Source organism: Eurypyga helias, unplaced genomic scaffold, assembly GCF_000690775.1.
Source record: "Eurypyga helias isolate BGI_N326 unplaced genomic scaffold, ASM69077v1 scaffold11019, whole genome shotgun sequence".
NCBI classification, from domain to species: domain Eukaryota; kingdom Metazoa; phylum Chordata; class Aves; order Eurypygiformes; family Eurypygidae; genus Eurypyga; species Eurypyga helias.
The window spans coordinates 21,000-35,640 of record NW_010270129.1 but is presented as its reverse complement, the minus strand read 5'-3'; the positions used below and the strand labels follow the sequence as shown (position 1 = coordinate 35,640).

The 14,641-nt window shown below is 50.5% G+C and overlaps 1 protein-coding gene across 1 annotated transcript in view; it reads right to left on the bottom strand.

Annotated features, from left to right (window-relative positions):
- Positions 1–1,870: 1,870 nt before the first annotated feature.
- Positions 1,871–14,641, bottom strand: part of CACNA1I (calcium channel, voltage-dependent, T type, alpha 1I subunit) — a gene marked incomplete at both ends in the record, with an annotated part of 29,223 nt that continues 16,452 nt past the window's right edge. Inside the window, 13 exons of the mRNA XM_010158333.1 lie at positions 1,871–1,941; positions 2,681–2,814; positions 3,417–3,526; positions 5,135–5,286; positions 6,275–6,467; positions 7,458–7,547; positions 8,021–8,146; positions 9,235–9,361; positions 9,674–9,858; positions 10,823–10,891; positions 11,658–11,781; positions 12,488–12,588; positions 13,236–13,652. Coding sequence (XP_010156635.1) covers positions 1,871–1,941; positions 2,681–2,814; positions 3,417–3,526; positions 5,135–5,286; positions 6,275–6,467; positions 7,458–7,547; positions 8,021–8,146; positions 9,235–9,361; positions 9,674–9,858; positions 10,823–10,891; positions 11,658–11,781; positions 12,488–12,588; positions 13,236–13,652 — 1,899 coding nt within the window. The remainder of the gene's footprint in view (positions 1,942–2,680; positions 2,815–3,416; positions 3,527–5,134; positions 5,287–6,274; positions 6,468–7,457; positions 7,548–8,020; positions 8,147–9,234; positions 9,362–9,673; positions 9,859–10,822; positions 10,892–11,657; positions 11,782–12,487; positions 12,589–13,235; positions 13,653–14,641) is intronic.

Here is a 14,641-nt window from a genome sequence, read left to right as displayed (position 1 = left end):
TTATATTTTTATTATTCAATAAAAATTAAAAAATACACTTTATTATTGTATAATGAAAAGCATAAGAGATCAGAAAGATCACACCATTTCTCCCTTGCTTTTGTGCCACGAGATTCCTCTAATTCAGACTGACATTCATTGTCACCGACATCAGAAGTAAGCTCCCTGGGTAACTACTCATGCTGTTTTCAGATTGATTCTCAGCTCTGCGTCACTCACCCAGACTGGCACATTAACTGATAAATCAGCTGACAAATGCCCATGCATGCTGATAGCATGCAAGGGAGCTGCCTGCTCAGGGCCTGCCAAGAGAATGGTGTGATGTATGATCAGTAGAGCCACATGGTGCCATTACTCCTTGCTTAACAATCCTCTCTGGAGGATCCAAAAGGAAGGGGACCAGTCTCCCTGGCTCCTCATCCATCATGGAGTATCCTCACAGTGGGCTTGAAGCCTGTGTAAAGCATCGTGTCAGCATCTCATTCGGGAACAGCTGCCGCTCACAGCTCGTGAAATCCTTCTGTCTAGCTGTCTTGCAGTAGACACTTAACTGCCGGCTGCGTGAGCCACAACAGAGCGCGTCACTGCTTCTCACACACGAGAGACTCGGAAACACAAAGGGATCCAGGAGGAGAAAGGAAGAAAAGAGAGTAGGAAGGGGGAGGCACTGGCGAAGAAGAGGAGTGATGAAGTGCGAATGGAGGAGTGGAAAAGGGGGCTCACGTGGTGAAGGGTGAGAGGGGCAGAGATGCAAAGACCTCCTTTCCTCCTGAAAAGGCTGCCAGTCACTCTCCCCTTCTTATGGAGAGGGGAGAGAGGAGCTGGGCACTAGCCGCAAGTGGTAGACACTATCTAGACATGATGGGCATGAGCCGGCAGTGTGCGCTGGCAGCCCAGAAAGCCAACCGTATCCTGGGCTGTATCCGGAGAGGTGTGGCCAGCAGGTCGAGGGAGGTGATTCTGCCCCTGTACTCTGCTCTGGTGAGACCCCACCTGGAGTGCTGCGTCCAGCTGTGGAGCCCTCAATATCAGAAGGATATTGACCACTTGGAGCGAGTCCAGAGGAGGCCACGAAGATGATCAGAGGGCTGGAGCACCTCTCCTATGACGAAAGGCTGCGAGAACTGGACTTGTTCAGCCTGGAGAAGAGGAGGCTCCGAGGAGACCTCATTGCAGCTTTCCAGTATCTGAAGGGGGCCTACAAGGGTTCTGGGAGAGGACTTTTTACAAGAGCCGGTAGTGATAGGACAAGGGGTAATGGGTATAAATTGAAATCAGGGAGGTTTAGATTAGATGTCAGGAAGAAATTCTTCACAGAGAGGGTGGTGAGGCACTGGAACAGGTTGCCCAGAGATGTTGTGGATGCCCCATCCCTGGAAGTGTTCAAGGCCAGGCTGGATGAGGCTTTGAGCAACCTGGTCTAGTGGAAGGTGTCCCTGCCCATGGCAGGGGGGTTGGAACTGGATGGTCTTTAAGGTCCCTTCCAACCCAAACCATTCTGTGATTCCATGATTCTATGGGAAGAAATCTGCCTCTATCCAGGAATCCAGCTTTACTTCATTCACCCACTGGAGAACAGAGACATCAGGTGAGTTGTAACCCCTTGTGACTGACATGATAACCTGGACAACACCTATCTGAGGAGAACTGCACCCCAAGACTGACATCAAAACTTGGACATCACCTTCGGGCAGTTTCCTGTACAACACAGTAGACACCACCTCTGAGACTCCACAAGAACCAACCCTTTGGAAAAAGGATGCATGGCAGGGAGATGGGCCTAGATGACCTTTAAAGTTCCTTTGCAGCCCAAACTATTGTATGATTCTATGATAACAGGAGAGTCTTTGGGGCAGCTGGTCTGTTTTACCTGTGGCAGAGCTTGAACAACTGTATCCAGCAGTGCTCTCATTCCTGTGGCCATCTTCAGTAGCTTCAGAACTGCCCCAACAAGCACAAGAGAAGTGTTACTCAGACTGAGCTCAGAAGGTCCATCCTTTGTGTAACTTATTAATGGCAGTAGCACAAGAGAGACACCTTGCCCTAGAAAAGTTGCACTGTCCTCCTTGGCCACTTTCTCCCGCTGCCCACTTCTTTTGACTGTACAACCCCAGTGGTTCCTTCTCCTGTGCATTTCCTTCTCACTAAATACTCTGTTTCTGCCACCCACACCTATCGAGTGGCTTCTGCTTCACCCAGTCTGGCCAAGAGCTCTCTTTCTTACAGCACTGTGCATCACAAGTCTCCCTCTGCTCTGCTCTTTCATTCCATCACTTTCTCTTCCTCCAGCCACCATCTGTGAAGGCAGCTTAGCACAACTTGGCCAGCACCAGGAAGATTCAGTCCCTTCAGTCCCTGTGCAAAATTCAACCTGCTTGGTGGCCCCTTCTCCAAACACCACTGCCACACTTACCCCATAAAAGAGTAACAGAGGAAGTTAAGCTCTTGCATGATATGCTAACCTTCCCAGTTCTTCATCAGGTTAAAAACAGTGGTTAAAACCACTGCATGAAAAATGCCTGGCTCAAGGAAGCCAGAAAGCCTTAGCTTCGAAGGCTGTTCTCTGTCACATCCCCTGCCTCCCTCCCAGGGCGAGGGACTCTACAGCACTGCTCAATGAGTCAAACACCAAGTCTCACTCCATAGCCACCTACACCCCTGCCTCTGGCCAGTCTCTCACCCCGGGCGATGCGCAGCACCCTCATGATCCGGATGATAGTGGGGTTAATTGGGAGAGCAGCGTTGATTTCAATCTCTTCCAACGTGATGCCCATGACAGACAGCAGCACAATGGCCAGATCTAGCTGGTTCCACCTTAAGAAAGATTGAAGAGAATAAAGGAGGATGGATTTTTTTCCATTTCCCTAAAAAATAAAGTGAATTGTCTCCACTTTAACCTAAATATTTCTTTATGTATGAATTCAAGGCCCCACTCTGAGTCAGCCTAGATGGGCTTTCTCAGACAAACAGAGATCCACTTTGCACATACCCGGAGCAGCCAGAGGCAAGCCAGCCTGCTCTGAAAGCATGGAGCTGTGTTACTATGGTGCTATGCTTTGACTAATGGGCTCAGCTTTTTATGGCCTTACTACCTCGAATCAGCTTCGTTATACACATTCTGCTTCAGCATACTCCCAGTTTTCCCTCAAGGGCAGGAAAAAAATGGTTGTATCTAACCCCAGCTCTCCGCTTTCTAGCCTAACCAGCAGATGCCAACCAAGAGGCAGTTTTCAGACAACTCTTACTATTGCCTAAGCGTGGCAGCTCATGTGGGCTGAGGCTAGGTCCATGCTGTGCAGAACTGGGAGGCAGTCAGGGCACTCTGCTACCCCCTCATGCTCCAGATAGGGTTCCATCCTCAAAACCTCCACCCCGAACCCAGTTGTCTCCCACGGTTGACATGACCCTCTGCTCACCTGTCTTTGAAGAATCGCCTCAGGCCAAATGCCACCAGCTTGAGAACTGCCTCCAGCACAAAGACAGTGGTGAACAGGTAGTTGCAGTACTTGAGGGCGGTCTCCAAGGACTGCCAGCAGAAAGACAGGGTAAAGAATTGAGGTGAAAGCAACATTAAGCACATAACCTGGGAGGGGACACTCTCCTGAGTGCCAGGAATTCACGAGGAGATGTGGAACCCGCCCCATGCCTCCTACCTACTTGCATGTGGAGGCTACCTACTAAGGGCAACCATCAGCTGACCCCTCCGCCCCATGCTGTTCTCAGGATCAGTTATCGCTCCTTTCTCCGGAACTGTTCAGCGTAACAAGGAGGAGACAGCTGTTGTGAGGATAATCCACCAAATACCATCAGCATCCCAGTACCATCCCTCCTCCACCAGCAGCTGATGCCACCTGGATGCCACCATGTACATGGCACTGGCATAGCTATTGGCTAGAAGTGAGGCATGAAGGTAACTTCAGTTGTAGATATGTGTTACCTCTGATGGGAGAAAAGCCCTCTGTGTCTTGGTGTGGGGCAGGCATATGTCATGCCACCACTGGTGGCACTTTGTACTGGAAGGGGCCAAAGTGCTTTGGCAAGATCCTTTAGCAGAGCCTGACAGCAGGCTGGCATGGCTGGATCTGCATTCCAGGGGAAGGAGATGAGGGCTAAAGGAGCAGAGGGACTTGTTCAGGAACAAAGGCCTGACATGAGGATGATAACAGATAAAGGTTGAGAGTTCCTGCAGAGGAAAACTGGGCACCACCAAAGGCAAGACAAAAGGTGGGCAGCTGGGCAAGACGGGCTGGAGACAGAGGAGACTGTCAGTAGATTTGAATGAGGACAGACAGATTCAGTTCCTGATCAAAGCCTGAGCTATCTCGGACAGCATCTGCTCAGGCACCAGAGCTGTCACCTGAACCAAGGGTCTCCCAAAGAGAAAACTGAACTGCCACCGGGCAGATGTCATGGTGAATGCTCTGTCTACATATGGAAGCCGAAAGCTCCTTCGATATGTGTAGCACACATTTTGTTCCATCAGAGGCACCTAGAACTTGGCCAGGAACATGGGAGGTACCTGGTCTTCCCCAGCTAAAGTATAAAACTTGGTCTTCAAGACCCATTTTCCTGGCAATCAGCCCAAGCAGCTGAGAGCTCTGCTTTGCCCCTGCACCTTCTCTTATGCAAAAAAGGTGGCTTGGAAAAGACATCCCATGACATACAACCAGCCACTCTGGTCCTCTCAGCTCAGGCCATATGGCAGGAGAATTGGCCTGACATTTGAGAATCTGATGCAAAGCCTGAAGCTCCCAGGACACTGCTGTTTCCACCACTCCTCCTGTTAGGATCCACAGGAACATACAAAGGAGACCAGGCAGCTAAATTTGGGTGACCCACATACCCACTTAATAATATAAAGCACAGAGATTAATTGCGCTGTGCTTTCTAGGGGCCCAACTATTGCTTAGATACCATTATCTCTTTTGAGTGTCTGAGTAGGGGCTACCTTTTGGGATATATAAGAAACTCTTCACGTAGCTTTGGCTACTACATTAACTCTTGCAACACTCCAATGGTATTTTTTAGCGAGGCCCAAGTGTTCTACCTATTCTGGTGGGCAGTGGTCATCAGAAAGCTGTAGCAAAATAACATAATGGCAAGAGGCAGGGCTTATCTCCATGATCTCACTCACCACAGGTTGGTTGTAGTGCTCCAAGGACATAGTGACCACGTTGAGGCAGATGATGAAAGTGATGAAGATGTCCAGATAGTGGCTGGTGCAGACCGAATGAATAAGGAGGCGTATGGGGCAGTAGGTAGCATAGTACGGCAAACGCTGCGCCTCTTCAGTGGAAAAGGGAGATGGGCAGAGTTAGGAAGAAATTGGAAGAAACAGAGAAATGGGTAAGAAACACTGAGGAGGGAGCAGGCATAAAAGTAATGATAGGAAGTGGTTGAAAGAAAAGGGCATGACAGCAGGAGAGAGAAACAGAAGAGGGTAGGTAAAAGATAGGGGACGTAGGAAGGAGGGGAAAAAGGGAAAAAAAAAAAGAGGAAAGTAGAGGGGGGGAAGTAGAAAAAAGAAAAGGAAAGGAATGCTAGAAAGAAAATCTGTTAGTCTGTGTTTGCAGGAATGGTGCTAAATCAGCATTTCATGCCTCGACAAATTAAGATCACAAATGATAAAAGGGAGCAGATGGTTCCAGGAGAGGCCCCGCGGTGTCACAGGAGAGAAGGAAAAACTGGAGCGGAGGAAGGGAAAGCATGCCCACAGGCTGTGAATGGCAGAAAACCATCAGTCTGGGGTAGTAGGGATGAATTCCAGGGGAGAGCATTCTTTTGCAGTTTTTGTCTAAAAGTAATACAGAAGAGGACAGAAACACCAGAAGAGGGCTTGTTTCACTCCAGGGGGTCTGGGACCCTGAGGAGTGACAATACAACATTGATGGAAAGAGCCAGGAGCAAAACACAGGGGTCTTCGCCCAAACACCAGCTGAGTTGCAGGAAACCCAGGGGGCGCTATCCCAAGCCCAGAAGGTGTACCAATGCATGCGATCGGTATTTTTTGGTACATTATCTCCCGAGGGGCAGGGTGCTACAACCCCAGCAGCTTCCCCAGAGTCCCAGCAGCCTCGTCAGCCACCCTTCTTCCCCAAACCGCCCCAGTGAGGTGTGTGGTGACACGGCAGTGGCATGGGGAGGAAGGCTGAGAGCACGGCCACAAGCAATGCATTTCCGAGACCGGTCCATTGGGAAAGAAAAAGAAGAGGAGAAGGTTTTTCTCAGAAAACCTTGGCCTACGAACCGACCAAACATTTAGGCTGTGCCTTACTCCTTCGCTTCTTCTCCAGGCGGCGCAGGCGCTTCTCCTCCCGCCGGCGTGCCTCCTCGGCCTCCTGGTGCTGCCGACACTTGTGGAAGTTCTCCACCACCACCCCCACGAACATGTTGAGTACAAAGAAGCTGACGATGAGGAGGAAGGAGATGAAGTAGAGGAGCATCCAGGGGTTGTTGTTGGTCACCGGCTGAAGGATGAGGGGGAGAAGAGACCCTGGTTGAATGGGCACTGGTATGGAAATGATGGGCGTGGAAACTGCCATGGTGACTGGTGAGGTGGGGAGAGGTTATGGAAATCAGGGGAGTGGGCTGGGAAGAGCTGGGGTTAGAGGCAAGGCAGTGTGTGATTGGCTCGCGGGACTTCTGCATCAGCTGGCAAAATACAGCTTGGATTGACGGAGCAGGTGGGAACTGGGGGCAAGGGCATGCTTGTACAGTCCACCCATGGTTCAGGCACAACCCCAGTCACAGGTTGGGTACCACCCCAGGATGTGCTGAAATGGGTGGTCAAGACACCAGGAACACCTTTAGCTTGAGGTCAAACAGGGGCCACATCCACACGCCACCCAAACCAGCAACGAGACTGGAATAGAAATGCCATTCCGGCTCAGAGGGAAAGGAGGCCCTGACTTTGACTGGGTCTTCTGACAAAGAGCCTACAAAGCCAACGGTGGTGCACCTTGTGCAGAGGTTCAGAGAGAAACAGAGCATCATCCCCAAGGCTCAGGCCTGTGGTACTACATCCCGTGGGAGGTGCCTACACTGGACACTATCAAGGTAATTGCCTTAGCAGTAGAGGAATATGGATGCAGTGGGCAGCAGCCCAACAGTCCTTGCTTTACAGGGTATTAAAATAACCATCTGTGAGCCAGGAGGGAGACAGAATGCCCAGGAAGGCACATGGCATTGTTGCTGCATCACTGCAAATAGAGAAAGGCCTGCTGTGAGATCCAAACTGAGTAGAGGGTGAGAAATACTGCAGACAGCCACAGCTGCACCTCTTTGCATGGACCAGGTATGACCCCGACCATTGCAAATAGGTGAGCAAAGGACTCAGAAAGGCCTTGGAAGAGACTCTTGATTTGAGGGAGGTGTCTGAAGCAGGATGTTAAAGCATGCTTCTGCCTTACTAGCCTAAGGAAAGTGAAAAAGGACCTTTCACAAGGAGGTCTTCATACCTGCTGGTCAACGGCCACAGCATCTAGTCCATTATACATAATATTGACCCAGCCATCCTTGGAAGCCAGAACAAAGAGGGACATCAGAGCCTGCAACGTACAAAGCAAAGCAGATGTGGAGCAGCTGCATCTGGCAGGCTGGGGAAAAAAAATCGTGGGTTTACGCTCTAACGCACACAACACTGAAATACTCTTCCTGCTTGTGTGTCTGCACACATCAAAACCTGCTCCTTCCCCCATGGAGGGGGACAGGAAGTCATGTGCAGCCAGATCCACCAGAGAGAGCTTGTGAAGAGCATCTGTTTCGTGGCAGGAGGAAAAAGAAAATCAAACTCTCTGTTGCCACCACTTTTCTTTCCCCCACAACCTGTAAACATCATTCAGGTACCAACCCACTAGTGACACGGCTTCTGCATGGATACCCATGCCAAATAACTGCCTTCCCTGGCCCAGGTATCAGGCTTTCCAGGTGCTGCATCTGCGCCCAGGGAAGAGGTATGCACAGGAGGAGACAAGCCCACCACCGAGTTCCCACCAGAGACAGGGGCTGTGGGCACACTCACCTGCCCCAGGTTGTCAAAGTTGTACTTGTGGTGCACCCACTTGTAGTTGGCGGCCACGCAGTCAGAGCGGTTGGTGATGTTCCTGATGTCGACTCCCAGGCAGTGGTAGAACTTGCCCTTGAAGAGCTGCAGGAAGAGGGTGACCACATCAGCCTCTTGCCCCACCGGGTTCCCCATTCTCTCTGGGATGTGGAGAGGCTCCAGAGATGGTGGGTGGGGTGCAGGGCTGCAAGCCAGGTGAAGCATGACAGGTAGGGAGGACCACCAACGTGATTGAGGGCACAGGCTCAAACACTGCTAATGAGCCAGGGCCACCCTTGTAAGCCCACAGCCAGCTTCTCAGTCTCCTCCATTGCTCCAGGCCAGCAGTGACTGTAAGCCCTCACCATCTGACAGCCTTTAGAGCAGCCTTTCTGGGTGAAATTAGAGCCACTGGCCCAAAAGGAAAAAAAAAAAATAATCTTCTATTCGTCCCCAAGTGTAATCTCCCCTTCCTGCTTCCCAGTTACAGGGGAAGCTGATGGGAAAAGATCTCATCTGAGGGTAAAGAACCAGAAAAAACATCTCCTGCTCCTCAGATGCTTTCTTTCGCAAAGCTGCACTGCACTGCTGTGGCTCTTCTGCCCAGGGCTCCTTTCCCCATATGGAAGGCACTGGATTGTGCATTTGTACAGATGCATCAGAGCAGACTAAGTATAGCGCATTCCCTGAGATGGAAGTGACGCCCACGCCCTTGCTCCTCTGCAATGCAACAGCCAAAAATAAAGAGGATTTAAAAAAAAATAAAAGGAGGTTGTGGGTGGATTTAGGGCTCAGAGCGAGGGGGAGAAACCGAGCTGACTGGAGACAGGGCTCGTGCAAGCAGGCGCCGAGCTGCTTGCTCTTGCGGCGTGGCACGGGCGTGCCCAGTGATGTGCTACGCTAGCCCTGGGCTCTCCCTATAGCCCTGACCCAAACCCTGACACAGCCCTGCCAGGCAGGAGCATTAACCCGTCCTGCACACCCAACAGCGCCTGCACTCGCTGAGCGCCTGGCTGTCCTTGCCAAAGTCTGCAAGGACATTGTCGTGGGAGACAGCTCTTGGAGGAGGGCAGAGGCAGAAAGTTTCCTGGCTTGCCTGTCCCTCCCGCTCTGCTTGGCGGTACCTGGGGGTACAGGTGCCCATGGTAGGGTTGAGGGCACGGGGGCTGTTTGATGGGCAGTAACAACTCTACCTGCACGCCCAGGATGCCAAAGATGATGAAGAAAGCGCAGCAGATGAGGACGATGTTTCCTATGGGCTTGAGGGAAGAAATGAGTGTCTCCACCACGAGCTTCAGGCCAGGGGCTCGGCTGATGACTCTGGAGGGGAAGAAAGGGAAGGGGTGGCAGAGGGTCAGGGCAGGGATGGTTAGCCTAAGCTAAGCATTTTCAGCAGCAATAGACCCCCACTCCCCCCTGTGCAGTGGCCCATCAGCAAGGATCACTTTCCTGCAACCAAAAAGCCTCTTCTCTCCCATGGATTGGTTGTCTGATGAGGCACCTCCAGGGCCAGAGCTGTATGGCTAAGGGAAACCTCCCTATGGCTTTGCCTGGCACAGAGGGATCTGACTCTGGGACCCTTCCTGGGGGAGTGGGAAGAGGTACACGAGCAGGGCTCAGTGGGGCTCTGACCGGAGGGGACGTAAAGTGCGCAGCAGCCGGAGGACCCGCAGCACCCCCAGGATTTTGGCACCACCAGCAGAAGCCACCGAGACCACAATGTCAATGAGAGACACGAAGACCAAGAAGCCATCCAAGATGTTCCAGCTGCTGCGGAGATAAGCCTGATCCCCAAAATACAGGCCTAGAGAGACCACCTGCAAAGGAGGAGAGAGAAGGGATTAAATGGCTCCTCTCCTTGTTGCCCGGTAGAGGGCAGCTGTGGGGAGGGTGGGAGGATGAGGGACGGTTATCAACTCCATGTGACAGCGGAGTGTCATCTCGTCATCTTTTCCTTTCACCTGGAAGTCTATGAAGGAAAATGTCTTTGGGGAGAGTGGTGGCACGTAACTCCAAAAATATGGTCTCTTCTCACCTTTCCTCTGCCTCCCTGAGCAACAGGACACTGTAGGGAACACTCAGGAAACCTTTCCCTGCCATACCACAGACCTGGGGCATATCTCCCAGTCCAGAGATTGCCTGGGAGATAAAACTGGGCACCAGAACCCATACTTAGGCTCCTAAGTCAGTGGTTCAATTCTCAGCAGTTCTCAACACCAGCAGGTGCTACAGAAATCGATGGCCTGGGGAGAGGTGAACACCCTGAAAATCATGCCCATAATTTAGGTATGAATTTTAGGGGGTTTAAGTTTAGGCTCCAGTTTTGAGATTGTCTTCACCCAGTTTTGGGACTCCTTCCCAACCAGAAAAGGGGAACAGAAAGATTCCCCTGTTGTTATAATTACTTAATAGGTGTCTAAGTACTTTATCTCAGCTAAGAGCATGTTATTCATATTGTTATTATTTCCCCCATTTGAGCTCCAGGAGGAAGGGAACAGAAATTTGACATTATTACAAAATCCATACCTGGAGGTCAGCTATTCCTCCTAGATACTAGGATCCCTTTGGATTTAAGGCCTAGGATAAACATCCCCTCCATGCCTGACAAAAGGAGACTCAACCCTGGGCAGTATCTGCCGTTACCAGGGTAGGGGGAAGGACTGGCACACCGAAAAGGTGGGGAGATTTTAGAAAGGTGCTGAGCAAACATGATTTGTGTTGTTCCTCACACACAAATGAGGAACACAAGTCTCTGAGCTGCTCATCTCCACAGTAACTTACCTTCAGTGTCATCTCAGCTACAAAAATGGCTGTGAAAATGTAGTTGGACACAGTGAGAAAGATTCTCTCCTAGAAAGAAAAAAAAAAAAGGCCTTAAATGTATGTGGGCTTCTTGATCTGAAAGTTAGGGACGTAAGAGCCTTTGGCAAAGGTCAGTGCAGGGCAGCTTTCGCTCACACACCTTGTCTCAGCCCTGGGAGCTAAGACAGGATCCTATGCAACTCTGCAAGAGCACAGTGGATGAGATTTGCAATGTATCCTGCAAATCTGGTTTCAAGGTGCTCTCTGCCCTGCTCCACAGTGCTGCTCAGTCCTGACCTGCCGCGCTGAGCCGGGACTCCTTCCCAAAGGGCTGCTGAGCACTGACCGCTGGATTGTGTGTGAGTGCCGTAGGGTCTAGGGGTCAGGTAAGGTAGACATGCAGAAAAAGCCACTTCACTTGTCAGCCTGAGCCATCTCCAAGACAGCTCAAAAGCAACACACATGAATAATGACATGCCATTCCTGCAGAATGGAAGTTACTTCTATCTTTTAGTTCCCAGTTCCTGTCCTTTTTGCCACTCATCTCTTAACTGCAGGTGGCTGGAGGATTCCCTTATTCCCCAAGAGGGAGGGAACTAAGATTACTGTATTGTAAAGTGGAATGCCCTGTTATAAGATCCTGCAGGGGAACCACACATTTATGTGAATTACTAATACTTGGGCATTTGAATAGATGAGTGGGAGCTGGTGTTTAATGCTGAAGTTCTTCCAGAGGTCACAGCAGTGCCAGGAACACTTACTGACCTCTGTCAGAGGTTATGCTAAAGGGCAAGTGGGAGGGAATGGTGCTCACCGTGCTTCTGTGTTCAATCTGCGGTCTCTCCAGGGCAATGGTGATGCAGTTCAGGAAGATAAAGGCCAGCACCACGTAGTCGAAGAGCTTGTGAGCGATGATGGTTTGGCAGAGGAGGCGAAACCTGCAAGAGAGTTCCAGTAGTCACTTGTGCCTTGGGCAGAGCAAGGTTAAGAGCTATGAGGACAGAGACTTGAGAGGTCTGGCCAAAACTGAGCTCTAACGTAATGGCTTTCCTGCCACTGATACTGATGTCTCTTGCCATGGCCATATCCCAGGGTAGCCAACAGTCATGTAGGGAGCCTGGAGCAGAGCAAGGGAAGACCCCTTTAGCAGGAAGAAGTTATCCCAAATTTCTTTTTTTCAAGCAAGAAGAATTCTAACTTTGCCCTAAAATGTGTGATATGACTGCTGATAAGTTGTTACTGGGACTGAAAATGAAATGGAGAGACTGTTCTGGTACCAGGGGAGGAAATATCCATATTATGGACTCGTTAATAATACATTCCTTCTCCTTTTTGGGTTAATGTTTGTATTCCCTGCCTTGCTTTGCTATAAATATTTATGATAACACAAAAGAAAAATGGGATGCTCCAAAGGGAGGGAAAAATCACAATAGCTACTTAGGATTCTCATCCTTCCTTTCATCTCCAGAATCAAGGGAGAGGAATGCTGTTTGGCTGTAGAAGGCGAGATGGAGGAGACAAAACACATTCCCCGCTGGTTAAGTTTAAAGTTGCAGCCCAACATGCAGCTCAGGGAATGTGGTCAGCATGGCAACAGAATCTGCCCCATCTTCTCAGCCCTCTCACAGCAAAAGCTGCACAAACCTGTTTTGTGGAGAGAAGAGATATATGGACCAGTCTTCCCGTAATTCACACCAGTCTGGCTTATAGACTTCCATCATCTTCCGGATGCGAAAGCACAGGCTCTGGAGGGACACAGCAGAAGCAAGTGCCACTGGTTACCTTCCCACTTGCCTGGAGAGGCACTCTTCCTTTCTTGCTTCCACTCTGACCCCAAAACACCACTACCTGCAGTTCTCCAGGTGCACTACCTGCCTTTCTTTAAGCCCCCGAATGAGCAAATGGACTCAAAGAGCAACAAAGCCACTAAAAAGGAGGTAAGAGCTGCTTTTCCAGGGTCTGTTTACCTCTTGGCATCTGATTTCCTCCCCAGATCATTATAAATAAGACTGGTGGTGTCTTTTCTAGGGCTGGGTGTTGTTCATGATCCTTTTCAGAGCAGTGCAGGGGGGTTGGAACTAGATGGTCTTTAAGGTCCCTTCCCACATAAACCGTTCTATGATTCTATGAAATAACAGCCCCTGAATGACCATGCACATGCCTCACACCTGCTCTTCCTCCCACCATCCACCTGTACGACTGCCTTGCCCTGGTTTGGCCTACTCTGGGCCTAGAAGGTCCGACCTGTGTTCCACGTTGCCCTCCAGCTGTACTTAAAGCACTTTTGCAAGCTCTCCCATCTACATCACAGGGAGACTGAAACTTGAGGATGGACTTGGGGTTTCCCACAGCACTGCAGTGTAACCCCAGGTTCCCCGCACCGAGTACTCACATAATCTATCTCTTCATCATCCTCTCCCCGTTCCTTGCGGTTGTTCATCTTTGGGAAGATCTCCTTGGCAATACTAGGCATTTTGCCATTGCAATCTTGATGCTCGCTGGCCCCAGACACTGCTCCCAGCTTACGGGTCACTCTGTGGCCGGACGGGGCTGAGGCCAACTCCAGCAGGTCACAGGAGCCTTTGTTGTCCAGGGAGAGCGTCCGGCGGTGATGAAACACCCTTCCCATCCCATCCGTCTCCCCATCTGCTACCCTGTGCCTCTCCCCAGACAGGAGGGATTCATGCTCAGCGGAGGGAGGTTTGTGCTTCAGGCTGTGTCCCCGGGCCAGGCTGTTCCAGCTGGAACGACGGCTGCCCCAGGCCCCGCTGCGTCCCCAGGCACCATAGTGGGAACTGCGGGAGCTGGACTGTAAAAGAGCAGGACGAGAACTCATCGACTTCGGGCACAAGGAGGGAGCATGCGATCCTATTTCAGATCGCAGACTTCTCCCTGCGCCCCTAAGACAGGAGGTTGCCATTTTTTAGCCGTCGAGGAAGTTGCATGGTGGGAATTTAGCAGCAATCTCTGTAAATCTGACAATAAATTGGTAATGAGTTAGCAATGGTCTTGGCTGTGATTACTTTATAGCACCATCTGTGTGCAAAGCACTTACGGGGAAGGTAAATAATAAAACCAAAGGCCAGGTGCCTGATGTTGTTACTTACACCAGCACAAAGCAATAATAAAGCTCTCCAAAAAACTGATTGGCAGCTTTTTACACTGCCCTGGGGTAAAGGATAACACAAGGTACAGGGTGATGGATAATCTGACACACCATCTTTGAGTACAATCTTAGTAAAAGGAAGAAATGAAAGAAACAGGCTTGTTGGTTGCAGCCTAGTCCTACCACATCAGCAACTTGTCAAGCAGTACGTGGCTGCCAGCTCTCCTCGCTTAGAAATAATAGGTGCATGAACCCCTTGAGCACCAAAGCACCCCCCCAAGCTCCGTGTGTCAGTGGGAAGAATGCCCAGAAGCTGATGTTCTGGATGGGTGCATTGGCTGGACAGCCAGCAGTGCCTGGGGAAGTGCTAAGGGGCAGCAGGACCTGCTATGGGGAGCTCCAAGTCAAGGTTTCTCTCTTCATTATTACAAAAGCTTCCAGAAAACCCATCTGTTATGGGACTTGGCAGTTCTGGCATCACCCAGATATTTCTATGCTCTTAACTCACTTCATTTTGTGTCCTGTGCTCTAGGAAAACAAGGAAAGGGCAAGAGGACAAAACATGTTTCACCCTACAAGGGAGGTTCTGTCTCCTTGTCTGGGCCTAGAGGTGCTCCCCCTCTCCCACCAGGATATAAAAGAGCTGAATCCCACACTCAATTGGATATAGGTCGATGACATGGAAATAGATG